At 30.4% G+C, this 13,042-nt stretch overlaps 1 protein-coding gene across 6 annotated transcripts in view; it reads right to left on the bottom strand.

Moving 5' to 3' along the window:
* LOC107452541 (dachshund homolog 1-like) overlaps nt 1-13,042 on the bottom strand; it is a 196,893-nt gene that overhangs the window by 94,854 nt on the left and 88,997 nt on the right. For 4 of the 6 annotated variants that reach the window (XM_043042701.3, XM_043042705.3, NM_001323829.1 and 1 more), the window contains 2 exon segments: nt 12,741-12,874; nt 68-293 (listed from right to left, as the gene is read on the bottom strand). In XM_043042701.3, coding sequence (XP_042898635.1) covers nt 68-293; nt 12,741-12,874 — 360 coding nt within the window. 6 annotated transcript variants of the gene reach the window in all.

Raw genomic sequence — 13,042 nt, 5'->3', positions numbered from 1 at the left:
TACTGATGATATTTATGATTTATAAGAAAAATAAAGTTGATGAGAGAAGAAAAAATAACTTTTTTACCTTGTGGAGGCTATGACATCACTTCCCATCTGCCGTTCCCTCGTGACATCCCCTCTGGATGAGGCGTGCGAAGAGTGGGTGGCTGTGGTTGCCATAGAAACACCTCCCGTGATGACACTATTGTGGTGAGAGGAATTGAGAGCCATGAAGGGTAAAGGAGACAAATGACTTGTTGTGCCTGGATGACCATAACCGTTTGGTAACATGTGCTTGTCCAGCCGATCACCTGCGAATGGATATAATTAGCACATATAAAGGTGGACAAATGTAAAACAGATGAAAACTGAAAGCACATAATATAGATAAACTGCAGCATATAGGGCATATATATTGAATTTATTAAAAACTCTACTATCATCTCAAGTTATAATTACCTAAAAAAAAAAGAAAGGTTTTCTTATTATGTTTATGTTTGTAATACCATTGCGCGTTCATTGATTTTATATTTAATTCGGAGAATGAAATACGATTGATTTCAACAATTTATAGGATAGATACTTTTCGAACTCTCCGTCGTTATATAAAATATCACTTTTTTGCGATTTTTTTTAATAAAACTCTATTGCGTGTATGTAGAATTTTAAAAAATTCAATGAAATTTTTTTTTGGTGTGGGTTGGTTGGTGAAATTTCTTTTTGGATTTCAAATTGAGTAACCAATAAACCAATTGAATATAACCAATTGAATAACTGAAAACCAACAAATAACTTGGTTCATTCAATAAAAAATTACTTTTATTGGTTTTGGTTGAACATTATGGTTGTTTAATTGCTCTAGTTCCATAAGAAACTAGATATATTTTCGCTATTTCAAAATTATAAATTGTATTTATTTTAACTATACAATTTAGTTAAAAAAAGTTAAATAATCAATAGAAGTTCAATAATATTTTTTAAATAATAATAAAAAGCTGCATTCTTTATCGGTGAATTCATCAAAATCTATAATCTACCAAATTTTTCTGGCCTCGGATCCGCAGTTTTACGTAGAGCAAAGCATTTTGAATTGTTTGCTACAGCTTTAAAGAAATAGTCTACATCCATTGTAAATGTTTTGATTTTGTGGTCAAAGTTAAAATGATATTCCACTACGTTAGCGTTTCTAACTCACGGATTTTTGCAAAATCTCTTATTTTTACTTATGTAAGTTTGATATTTTTTCACGGGAGCAGTGCATTTCACTAGAACGGACGCATGCGCACTAGAAGGGCGCATGCGCAATTACTTAAAACCTTGCATACGGGAGCGTACGTAAGGTAACATATATTTGCGAAATCTCCATATCATGTGCTCTTATATATTCTAATCGCGTGGTTTAATAAAGTAGGATTTCAGATGGGAGAGTAAAAGGGTTTAGGGTTAGATTTTAGGGTCCCAAAGCGAAAGTAATTGGAAACTCTTGATCTAGATGAAGAGAAGACACATTTTTATGAAAACGAAAATTAAGAATAAATTATTCGTAATTTTAAAGTTTTTTCTTCTTTTTTTTTAACATTATTGAAATCGACATATACTAAAAATTATATGTCATGTGCAATTATATGTCGTTTGAATCAAGAAACATTTTTTTTTCTTTCGTATTTATGTTACTGTGAATGACCGAAATTGGTGGTTTAAGACTTCCACCGGTGAATGTTGACATTCACATAACCACTTTGGTAAATGCCCGAAACATATAATAAGTCTAGCTAAATGCCACTGCCCGGTATGCCCTACATCAATGCTTTTTTTAAGGTTCAGTGCCACTGCCCAGTAGGTATTTAACCGGTACTGTGAACATTGATGTTTCTCCCAATCTTTCCTCAGCAAATATTAAAATATCGAATAAATATAATAATATCAACGAATAAATTAATATCAAATCGGATATCACAAATATTTCGAACATTCACCAAAGCGACTATGAGAATGTTGACATTTAACGGTGAAAGTTGACATTCTCTTGATTTCAATCATTCACGATAACATATATATAACCTATTTTGATGGATATTTCTTATTACATAGTATCAAAATACTTGTCTATAATGTCTCTCATTTTATTACTCAAATCAAATTAGTAAAACTAAACCATCTTCTCAAAGAACATTCTACAATACAAAATTTGATGTTTATAAAAACAAATTATCATCTCCCACGCGTCCATTACATTTCTTTTAAAACGTAATTGAAAGTTGGAAATTGAAATGAACTTGTTAATACAATATCTTCCCATAAGACAGAAGAGGAAAAAAATACCATTATAGGTTGAGCGTAGAATGGGCATGCCAACGCTGTCATTTTGATATTTCCGCAGAATGCTCTTTTGATTAGACTGAAGATTGACATTACTAAGGGATCCACCCTTTTCGATATCTCGACGTCAGGTGTATGAGTTACACTTCTTCTTTTATTTTTGAATTATTGGTTATCTTATTAATGCATTTCTAAGCTGCAAGTTTACCAAATTGGGCAGATATTCGCTCCAAATCATTGTTATTCCAATCTCAAAACGAGATTTTTTTTTCTCCAAAAATGGAACTCATAACTAAGCCTAAAATGAAATTTCAAATAAAAAGTTTATATCGTAGTTTATACTTACAAAATATCATTCAAAAATTCTTGAGTACATTAAAGCTTCAGTGATAAACAACAAATATGATAAACAACAATATGATATTTGCTATAAACACCTTTTTACAGAAAAGAATGTACTAGTTCACTATTACTACGTTTTTATTAAATCGTTTTTGTGCCTAAAAAGCTTGATTCTTGCAATCAAAAATTCGAATTCTTTCCGACTAGCTGGAGCACTCAAAACTCATTTGCAACTCTATAACTGATGCCAGTGCATGTTTCAATGGCTTACTGACCGTTACAAGCAGAAATTATCGCCTTTTTTTTTCAAATAAGAATCATCATCAATAAAAATCCGATCATAATCAATTAGATCTAAAAACTCGTCTGAAACTATGTTAGACGACAATGCAGGTTTCAACCATTTTCTAATAGCTAAAAACAATATTTATTGCGATATCACGTCTAACGGGAATTATTGAAATTTTGAACACATTTCGACGCAAGAGATACAAAGGAACGAAATTAAATTGTTGAAAATCATAATTATTTTTTTTAAAAAAAGTGCGTTTTCTGGTTGATTAGCAATTTTGACGCTCGTAATAAATTTCTTTTACCATCAAAAATCATCTTTTCAGACTTTTTAGCAGTTTTCAAAATATTTATTTTGATAAATCATTTTTAATATATAATTATTTTTTATTTCTTACTTAATGTTTATTTTTATTATATTTACTTAAATTATATCTTCGCATATTTTAGAAGTAAATTTTGTATACATTTAATTATTATTATTAATAATTATTATTATTAATAGTTATTATTATTATTATTAATAATAATAATAATATCATCACTGTTACTATTTATTTATTTTTTATCAAAAAATGTTATTTTCTTTTTTGAATAGATACATCTGAAGATAATTCGGAGATATAATCTTGAATTATAATATTTGTTGAATATGCAGTGCCGTATGTAATATCAGGTAGGTACTTTATTTACGTCGCACTAGAGCTGCTCAATGGGCAATTGGCTAAGGTCTGGGAAACATCAATGTGGATGATCCGAAGATATGTCATCGCAATTTTGATCCTCTGCAGAGGACATGGCTGCCCTGCTTTGGTAGCCCGACAACCTGCGTACGAAGTCGAGCAGTTTACGGTAGAACAGTTTAACGAGCACCAATACCTCGCGCTCTCGGTCCCTACGCAGGCTGATCAAAGATATCCAACCGCTTACTGGCTGCAGCCAGTGATGTTTAACTTCGGTGTTCTACTGGAAACCGTATCTTTACAATCAGTCCACTGCGGGGCCAGACATATTCTACAATGGTAATTTCTCTTCGAAAATTCTGCGAATGTTAACAAAGGATAACTTTTTGGGTCATTCAACTTTAGGAAAAAATTTCCTGTGGTGTTTTCAAGACGACGATATTAGAAAGGATGAATACAAAAAGACATTTTCCTCTAAATATAGCAGTTTCCAACGAGATTTGTCTTCTTGCCATAATTAAAAAGAAAGAAAGATATTAATGAATAAAAGAAAAGAAAAACTTAGTCACAAAGACAGTGACTGCTACAGAGAGGTCGGAAAAATTTTCCGGATCTTAACGCACTAAAAAATCCTTGAGCTGTTTGGAAGCAAAAGTTTGCAAAAATGTATTGTAGAACAAAAAATAACCCCATTTGTCATTTAATTGAAATATGGTGAGAAAACACTGTAATAGCCTGTTAGAATCTATGCCAAAACGAGGGAAACTGGTTTCAAAATTGATGGGGGAGGGAGCTATATTACATATTATTTAAGAACGAAATGTGTAAATATTTTTAAGGAACTGTTGTTTTTCAAAATATTTTTTTGATTCAATTATTTCTCACGGTACTTATTATTATTATTATACATATAACCACAGTTGAACAGCCGACCCAATTTCGAATTTACGACAACCAATGTTTAAGTCTGTAGGGAAAGACAAGGGAATTCCCACATTTGCGTTACATGGGAAGGAAAACCAGCTGTCAGCCCGCCATCGCTGGGATTTGAACCCGGGTCCCCTGATTCGGAGATAAGCGCACTATTCACTGAGTCACGGTACACATTTAAAAAAAAAATGAAACAAAACTTGATTCGCAGAAATTTTATGGTTTTGCTTTGAAACTCATTAAATGTAAATGTCAGTTCTGATAGTACCAATCTCTAATAATATTAGAACTATGCCAAATTGCATTAAAACTAACAATTATTTAGATACTCTTATTCATTATATAGCATTAAAACTCGTTAAAAGTAAATGATTTAGTTATAATTTTTTTTTCTTATCACAAAAAATTCTGATTGAAACGATTTATGCCACAATATGGAATAATTTGCAAATATTTTCTCAAAGACCTTCTCATAAATATAAAATTATTTTCTCAGTGTTCGAAGTATGATAGAAAAAAAAATGAATAACTGCTTAGGCAATAAATTACATTTGAAAGAGGAATGAAATATATGATCTGACAGTGGAGTGGTATATATCATTACTATTCAGTCGCGAATTTATCGCTTAATTTCACTCTTTCATCATTCCAAATGAAACATAATTCTCTTACGCGAGTGAAGCCACCCACATAACTGACATGTAGACGAACTCCAACCGTCTTTTCTTAATTAATTAAATTAATATTCTTGGCGAAGATTTGTATCTCTGTCTGTGGCAAACCTTGTATGCACCCCTGCTGGGAAGTGAAGTCAAGGGTTCGCCAAACTGAAGACGTTGATAGCCAAGTGAGATAGGACCACCGACGGAGACTGTCAACGAACGCCAAGAGGTGGTGTCAAACCTACGCGGTTTCGCTTGTCATGAGAACTCGGGATATGAAATATTTCAGGTCGAACCAAAAACACGGTTTAGGGATTTGGATCTGTTTTTCTTTAAATTGTTTCTGAGCTGATGTTATTTGGTTTGAATGAACCCTCGTAGAGAAAGTTATGAGGGAAGGAATGATTTTTGAAAGGAATCGCATAAATCACATTTAATCACGTTTTTCAGTAGGGTTACTAGAATTTTAACTTGTCAATTTTTGTTTACATTCCATCAATTGTTCAATATTTTGATAAACTCCTGCCTTTTTTTTTAATTATGAAGAAAACGAAATACATGTTCAAAAAAGAAAGAAAGAATTTGTTAATTTTTCGTGATAAAAATATTACATTTTCTGGTAAAAAACAATTTAAAACTAATAGAAATATTTATGATTCAAAATTGTTTTAAGTCGTTTATAACTTCAATTTTCTTGCATGTACATAATCTCTATTGGGTTATGCGGAGAGAAGTTATTAACATGCATAAAAAAGTTTTTCTTAAGGTTATTATAAGTTTTAAAACCGCGAATAAGCTTTAAACCATAAACTGTTTCGTACTTTTCTGTGAGCCAGGAGCAAAAAATTCTTTTTTTTCTTCCTTCAGGAAACAAAATGGCCGCCACCCGATAAATAAATAAAATAAAATAAAATTGTTGAATTTATATGCGTACTTACTAGCTAAAAATATCTAACTGAAATATCAAGAATCACAATGCATGTGCAATGTTACTTACGAGCACATTAAATATTACTCAACCATGTCCAAACACCTAGCCCCGTTTTTCAGTGCTCTATATTTCAACGGCCATAGTATATGTATACCACATAAGTTTATCCTCGGTCAGACGATGTGGACAGTGCCCATTTCTCCAAACTTCTACATCACGACCAGCGAAAGAAGCCTCAGATACGTCAGTGGTCGTAACCTTGCTGCGTACATACTCAGGTTGTTTAGTCGACGGCCAGGATCGAACTCACAATCCCCAGCTCTCACAAGCAAAGTTAGGGACGCCTTTACCGACTACACCACCGGATTATCTACCATATAAAATATTATTTTTATGGCACATTCGCTATAGTAGTTTTATGGTTTATCATATAAAATAATAAAAAATCTTACCGCATATCTTAGTAGAATCCTGTTTTGCACCACAGAATCTCTAGAATTGGCTTTGTTAAAAGTATAGAAACTTGAAAATTAAAACTATTCGATCAATTTGACTACTGAGAGTGAACTTTATTAAACTATCCTATGGTGCCGCAATACTATTATATAATTAATTTAAATTTATGTGGGCATGGTCAAAAATTGGATAGTCCATGGCTTTCTCTTTCGTCTAGTTCGAAATAATATTTTTTCGCAACCTATGATCATTTATCCTTGGTAGTTATATGTACCCATAGCCTATGATAAGCGTAGTCCTATATAGGAAAATGTATATGAAAAATGTAGATTGAGTGGTGTTAGGAGTTACAAAGTTAAAAGTAGAAAACAATATTTATTCTTAATTATTTTAAAATCACAATATAGTAACCAGAAAAAATGAGATTTTTGAAGATCAAGTATATCATGAGGATTTTAATTTCGACTTTTTTTTTAAATTTAGTTAAATGTATATAAATTGTATAAAATATGTACACTCTTTTGTAACTATATAATTATCTTATTATTTTATCGATTGGCAGATTGTAGATGTTAATTGTACAAAATGGAGTGGGGGAATACGTGGAGGAAGTCAATGGGCACATAAAGAGAATCTAAATCAGCAGTTCCCATTTTTTTTCCAGCAACGGAACCCTAGACAATCAATCTTCTTTAGGTGGAACCTCAATTTTATAAATAAAGTTTATTAAGGTAATTGTGAACGTTACAATCTGTAAAAAAATTATTTTTTAAATATTTAATTAGAGAAACGAAGCTTTTTCATCGTTTCATCATTAATAATCTTAAATTAAGTTTTATTTCCGACTGATAAATTTGCAGTCCTTGTTCAATATCTAGTCTAGCTATTTTTGGTGTATATAAATAAATGGATAATGCCGAATTATAGTTTACTTAAATAAAAACTGCATTGAACATGGTTAATAGGGAAACATATTTTTTTATTAGAGAATTATTTTCTTTAAAAATTATTTTATTTTGATTTGAAAACCGAGGTAGGAAAAACTAAAGCTATTTTATAAATGCTTGTTCTTTTAATGATTTGTTCAATATATTGTTATTCCCTTTTTAAAAAAATGTCAATTCCATTTCATTGGGATTTCACATGAAATAATTTCAGAAATGCAACCGAAAGATTAAATAAATTATAAATTATAGCTTTTATTTCACTATAAGCAGAGGTTTCAAAATTCATTAATGGTTACAAAAAATACTAACTCGCGGAACCCTTTTCACTCTTCCACGGAACCCTAGGGTCTCTTGTAACACCATTTGAGAACCGCTGATCTAGATTTACATGAAATATTCAATATCAAAAAATAATTTAGTTTAGATTAGCGATCCTTACAAACAAAACAGAAACTCTACATATTTATAAAACAATAATAGATTAGCTCTCTAAAATAAATAAACATATTTTTTTTTTAAAAAATAAGTTATTTATTTATGTAATGAAATATTTTTATTTTCCGAGTACGAAGTATAAATGAATTAAAAGCTTCGTAATTGTATATTGAGAGCACAATAAAATTCCCCCCCACATAAAAATGTAATAATAACTCGACATAATCACCTAAAACAACGATTTGCTTTCTTTTCCATTCAAAATCTCATTTATTTTAATCAACCGCGCCGCCCACGATTACGCAAACTTAATCCACTGCGAGTATCTTTTCAGTAGCGGACGAAATTTTCTTACCTTAATTTAAGTAAAGCAAAGTAGACAAGACGACAAGCGAAGCTAAGCGACGTTCTTTAATAAACGTTTAAAATGCTCTAGCCTCAAAATTTTAACTATAGGCTTTTAAATCCTTGTGCTCCCTTTTGGGAAATCTGCCGAATTATCGGGGAAAGATTATCAGCTTGGCAGCTTTCAAAATCTGGGATCTGTCCTCAAACTTTTGCTTTTATTAAAAGAGGCATATCAGAGCATCCCCCACACTCCTCTACTGTAGCTCCTTTCTCTCTTTTAAAATCCGGAAGATCGAGTTGCGGGTAAATCTCTACTAGCCTTTAAACGCTGGTTGGGGGGGGGGAGGGGATGCCTGTTACGTCAAACCTATATCCTCCCCCTCACTGAGAGCAAAAGAGGAGGGGTGATCAACTAGAGATGCTCTGTCTCCATCGTTGCTGGACTCCTACTACACGATGCTCAAGCGTCGACAACTTTCACCTTATGGTTGCTTCGGAGGAGACGGATAAAACCGCCAAGAAGATGAGCCAGTATTCGCCAAATAGTTTATTATTTATATTACAGGCTATGTTTATTTTTCGTACCTATTCATGTATGTTGTTTTCAAAGAAGTTTCCATTCAAATAATTATTATAGATATTATTTTTTTAATTTTTTTTAATATGGTTATATGAAGGGAAAAAATAGTGAATAGTAATTAACTAAACAATTATTATTTAAATCAATAAGTATTCTAAAGAATACCTAATAATTGAAGTATATGGGATGAACAATGATAAGCCATATTTTCAAAATAGTCTAAGACAGCAGCTTTGGCAACAAAAAAACAAAAAAAGATTTTCATGTAGTCACAGAGATGTTTCTGCGTATTGTGTTGTTAATTAGTGAGAATTCCGTTGACTTGTAAAATATTGACCTAAAAACAATACTACTGAACAGTATGATGTCAAAATTCCACCTTTGGAAGAAAAAAAAACGTGGCTTATCACTATTTTGCCCCAAGTTCTTCAGTAGAATACATCAAATATGCATTTTAAAAAGCTGAAATTGATATGTATAACATATGCTAAGATGTATAACATTTCAAAAAATGAAGTATTGCGTAGCTGTCTAATCTTTTGTAAGTAAGTTCTTGTTTAAATTACTTAAAGTTAAAAAAGAAACCAAGCAATGTTTCCCAATACATGCCTTATAACTTACTAACTGAAACATCATAACAAATAAAACAATTAATGGAATCAACAAGTTTAACGATAAAATAACTCTACCAAGAAAATACCCCCAGTTCATCAAAAAAATAGCTCTGGTATTAAAGGTGTGCATATTAATAGTTTGCTTAGAATTATTTTTTGCCTTTAATTTTTCTTTTCTTGTAACCTTGATTTTTGATCAAAGACATATATTTATTTAAAATTAGTTTTTCTTCTCTTTATTTTTAATTAAACTATGATTTTAGATAAAGGGCACTTCTGTATTTAATATTATTCTTTTTCTTCACTTTATTCCTAATTAATTTTCATTATGAACTAAATTTTCTACACTAATAACAGTGGTTTTTAATCCAAAACACAACTTAATTTTTAATATAGTGAATGAGAAGAAAAAAGAACAATTAAATAATAATATCATTTTCAGTTAATCCCTTTTTTAAGAGTTTGAAAAATAAATAATGCACAAATTTGAGAACGAAATTTTTGCCCTGTTATCATATAACGTAAAAGGATACTTATATAAATATACATATATATAAGATATAAATATATATAAGACATAAATATAAGATATAAATATATATATAAGATATCGATTTATATATAAATTTCCCATACCCAAAACAATTTTTTGAAATCTTAACAGAAGAAACAAAATTCATTTGTTTCTTTTGTTAAGATTTACTTCTCTAATTTTTTTTAAAAAAGCTACAAATTTCTTTTACAAGTTAAAAATTGTTATGTATTTCCTTTAAACATTTGTTGTATTTATAAATTTTATTTCGAAGGTGTTCTTTGTTAAACTAGTTCGGTAAAATAGAAAATTCGTTATTCATATCAAATTGTTGCTACAATATCAAATGATGGTGATCTGGATTTAAAAACAATCTTCCCTTTCACGTTAAAAAAATATTTTATTAAAGTTGATAAAACTGAACCAGCTAAATAATTCTCCATTTTTGTTTAAATTAAAAATGCGTTAAGATTGTAATGTGCTTAAGAGAGTTTTCTATAAAGGAGATCATAGGCCGTAGCACTTCTAAAGTTCATGTTGTGATTATGAAAGCTATCTATGGAAATAAGAATAGCATTGTAATGCATTCTTTCAAGAAAAATATGAAGTTATGTTTGTAAATAGCGATAAATAGCCAATTGTGGCGGCAGATTTCCAAAACACCATCCCAATCTTCATCATTCGTTCCTTCTTAGGGACGAGGATAGGAAAGATGCTTGCAGAAACACAACACAACCGTTGACTGGTCCTCTAATCCATCATGATTATCTGGTCCGCATGATTGATTAATGCAATACGAGGACAGCTTAACCGTGAGACGCAGTTCGCTCCCCATCCTCTCTTAAAACTCTTTCTAAACGAACAACAGATCGCCCTCCTCATCAAAGAGAGGTAGTTGATGCGATACTGAAGTTTTATTTCGGGCACATCTATAGAACAGGCGACAAAGTACACCATCTCATCTCATAGGGGAGACTGCCACCCTATGTATAATTAATGCTTTTAAAGTGGTCAAGTGTCAAATGGTTGCTGTTTTATTTTAAAAATTCGCGATGGATGACGGGAAGATTGACTTAATTGTTTATTAAATGAGATCGGAAGTATCTCCTTTGACGCGAACCCACACATGGGTATTCTTCAATATAAAAATATTCAAATAAGTCTGATTATGCGTTCAAAGGAGTTTGGTGGCCATTTTTGTTGTTTTAGTCTTAAATAGACAAATAGGGTATTCTGAAAGCATACATCTGACAAACATGAATGTTACGAGTTGAGTTCCGAGATACTAAAAACATTAAGTATCTATTAAAGAATATAATTTGAAAATTTCGAACTTGACATTCTCATAAACTTTGAAATGACATGCTAGTTCATGAAAGCAGTTCATTAAAGTGTATCTTGAAATCTAATCTATCTATTATGAACTAATCAAAAGATAAATCTGTGAAGTCTTATAACTAAGGCAACAGTAGATCTCAAAAATGAAATTTTTTTTCATTAATATCTTATATTTTGTTGATCATTCTAGTGCGTTTTACTGTTGTCTGTATAATTTATGGATTGATTTCTCAAAAAAGCCACAAAGATAGATTTTATTTCATGTATAACTACAAAAACATGCTGTTTTTTTTATTAATTCTTTTGTATGTGTCAGCTATAAATATGCAAAATTAATATGCATATAAAAAATAATCTTACACAAGAAGTTTTGAACTGACATTTAAACACCAAATTACAGTCCTTAATAATAATTATCGTCATTCTAAGGATTCTACGTTACATATTTTAATTTTTAAAATAGAAATCCTTTAACGAGTTAAAAAGAGATCTTGTGTTCAGAGTATCACAAATGATAATTTAAATGGCTTAAAAAATGAATTAAAGAATAAAAGAATTTCAAAGTTTAAAGAGATAACAATGATCAGAATCACACATTGCATTTTAAATAAAATCTTGCATTTGAATGAAATCAAAAGGCAATCATATTACTTTTTAAATCATTTAAGCAGAATCATTTGAAAAGAACAAAGACTTCAGTTTTATTTAATATGCATAAAAAACACATTATTTAAATGTGTTAAAGTATTTAATTGTAAAAAAATGTATTAAAAGAATTAAGAGGTTAGAAATTTATTTCTGAGCAAGTAAGAAGAATAGAAATGATACTTTAGAAACATTTTATATGCATAAAATCACATATTAAAAGGCTTTAAAGAAGAAAAGGAATAGATGTGATAAAATAGATAAAAACAAAGAATAGAACAGAGACTTTAGCATCATTTTATGCGTATAGAAAACGCGTTATTTAAAAGTTTGTAAGAACAGCAAAATAAAGAGGTTAGAAAAACATTTCCGATCAAGTAAGAAGAATAGAACAGTGATTTTAGCATTATTATTAAATACACAAAAGAGAAATACTTTAAAGCTCATAAATAAAAAGAAAATAGAGAAGATAGAAACACATTTCTGAGCAAGTAAAGAAAAAGAGAAAAAAAAGGCTGAAATGATACTTTTGCATGAAAATAAGAGAAAAAATTTCAGAGTTTTCGTAAAACGTTTGAAAATGCAATGATGAAAGTGTTTTTGAATCATTTTCGATCTTATACATTTATATCTATTACTATTTGATTGCAAACTCATAAAACCAGAGAAATAAAATGCTATAAAAAATAAATAGGATCTCCTTACCTGTTATATGACCATTTTCATAGGAGTGGTAATCGCTATCTAGCCTAGATTTCTTCACCATTCCTGTAGTAGTCACCCCAGATGTCATGCTCACCATAGACACTCTTTTGGGGGGTCGGCCAGGCCTTGAGCTACTTAAATAGGAAAAGAAAGAAAATGAGCAAATGATTTCTCTCATAAATTAGAAAAATAATAAAAACAGTAATTAATACATTAATAGTGATTTTAAGCCAATTTAAATAAATAAAATTGATAAAAAGTATAAATGAATAACATTTTCAGTACAATTATTGTTAAAATCA

Source organism: Parasteatoda tepidariorum, chromosome 1, assembly GCF_982258835.1.
Source record: "Parasteatoda tepidariorum strain Cologne lab strain chromosome 1, Ptep-v5.0, whole genome shotgun sequence".
In the NCBI taxonomy this organism is placed as follows: Eukaryota; Metazoa; Arthropoda; class Arachnida; order Araneae; family Theridiidae; genus Parasteatoda; species Parasteatoda tepidariorum.
The sequence above is the reverse complement of the archived record's forward strand: the minus strand, read 5'-3'. Positions and strand labels throughout refer to the sequence as shown.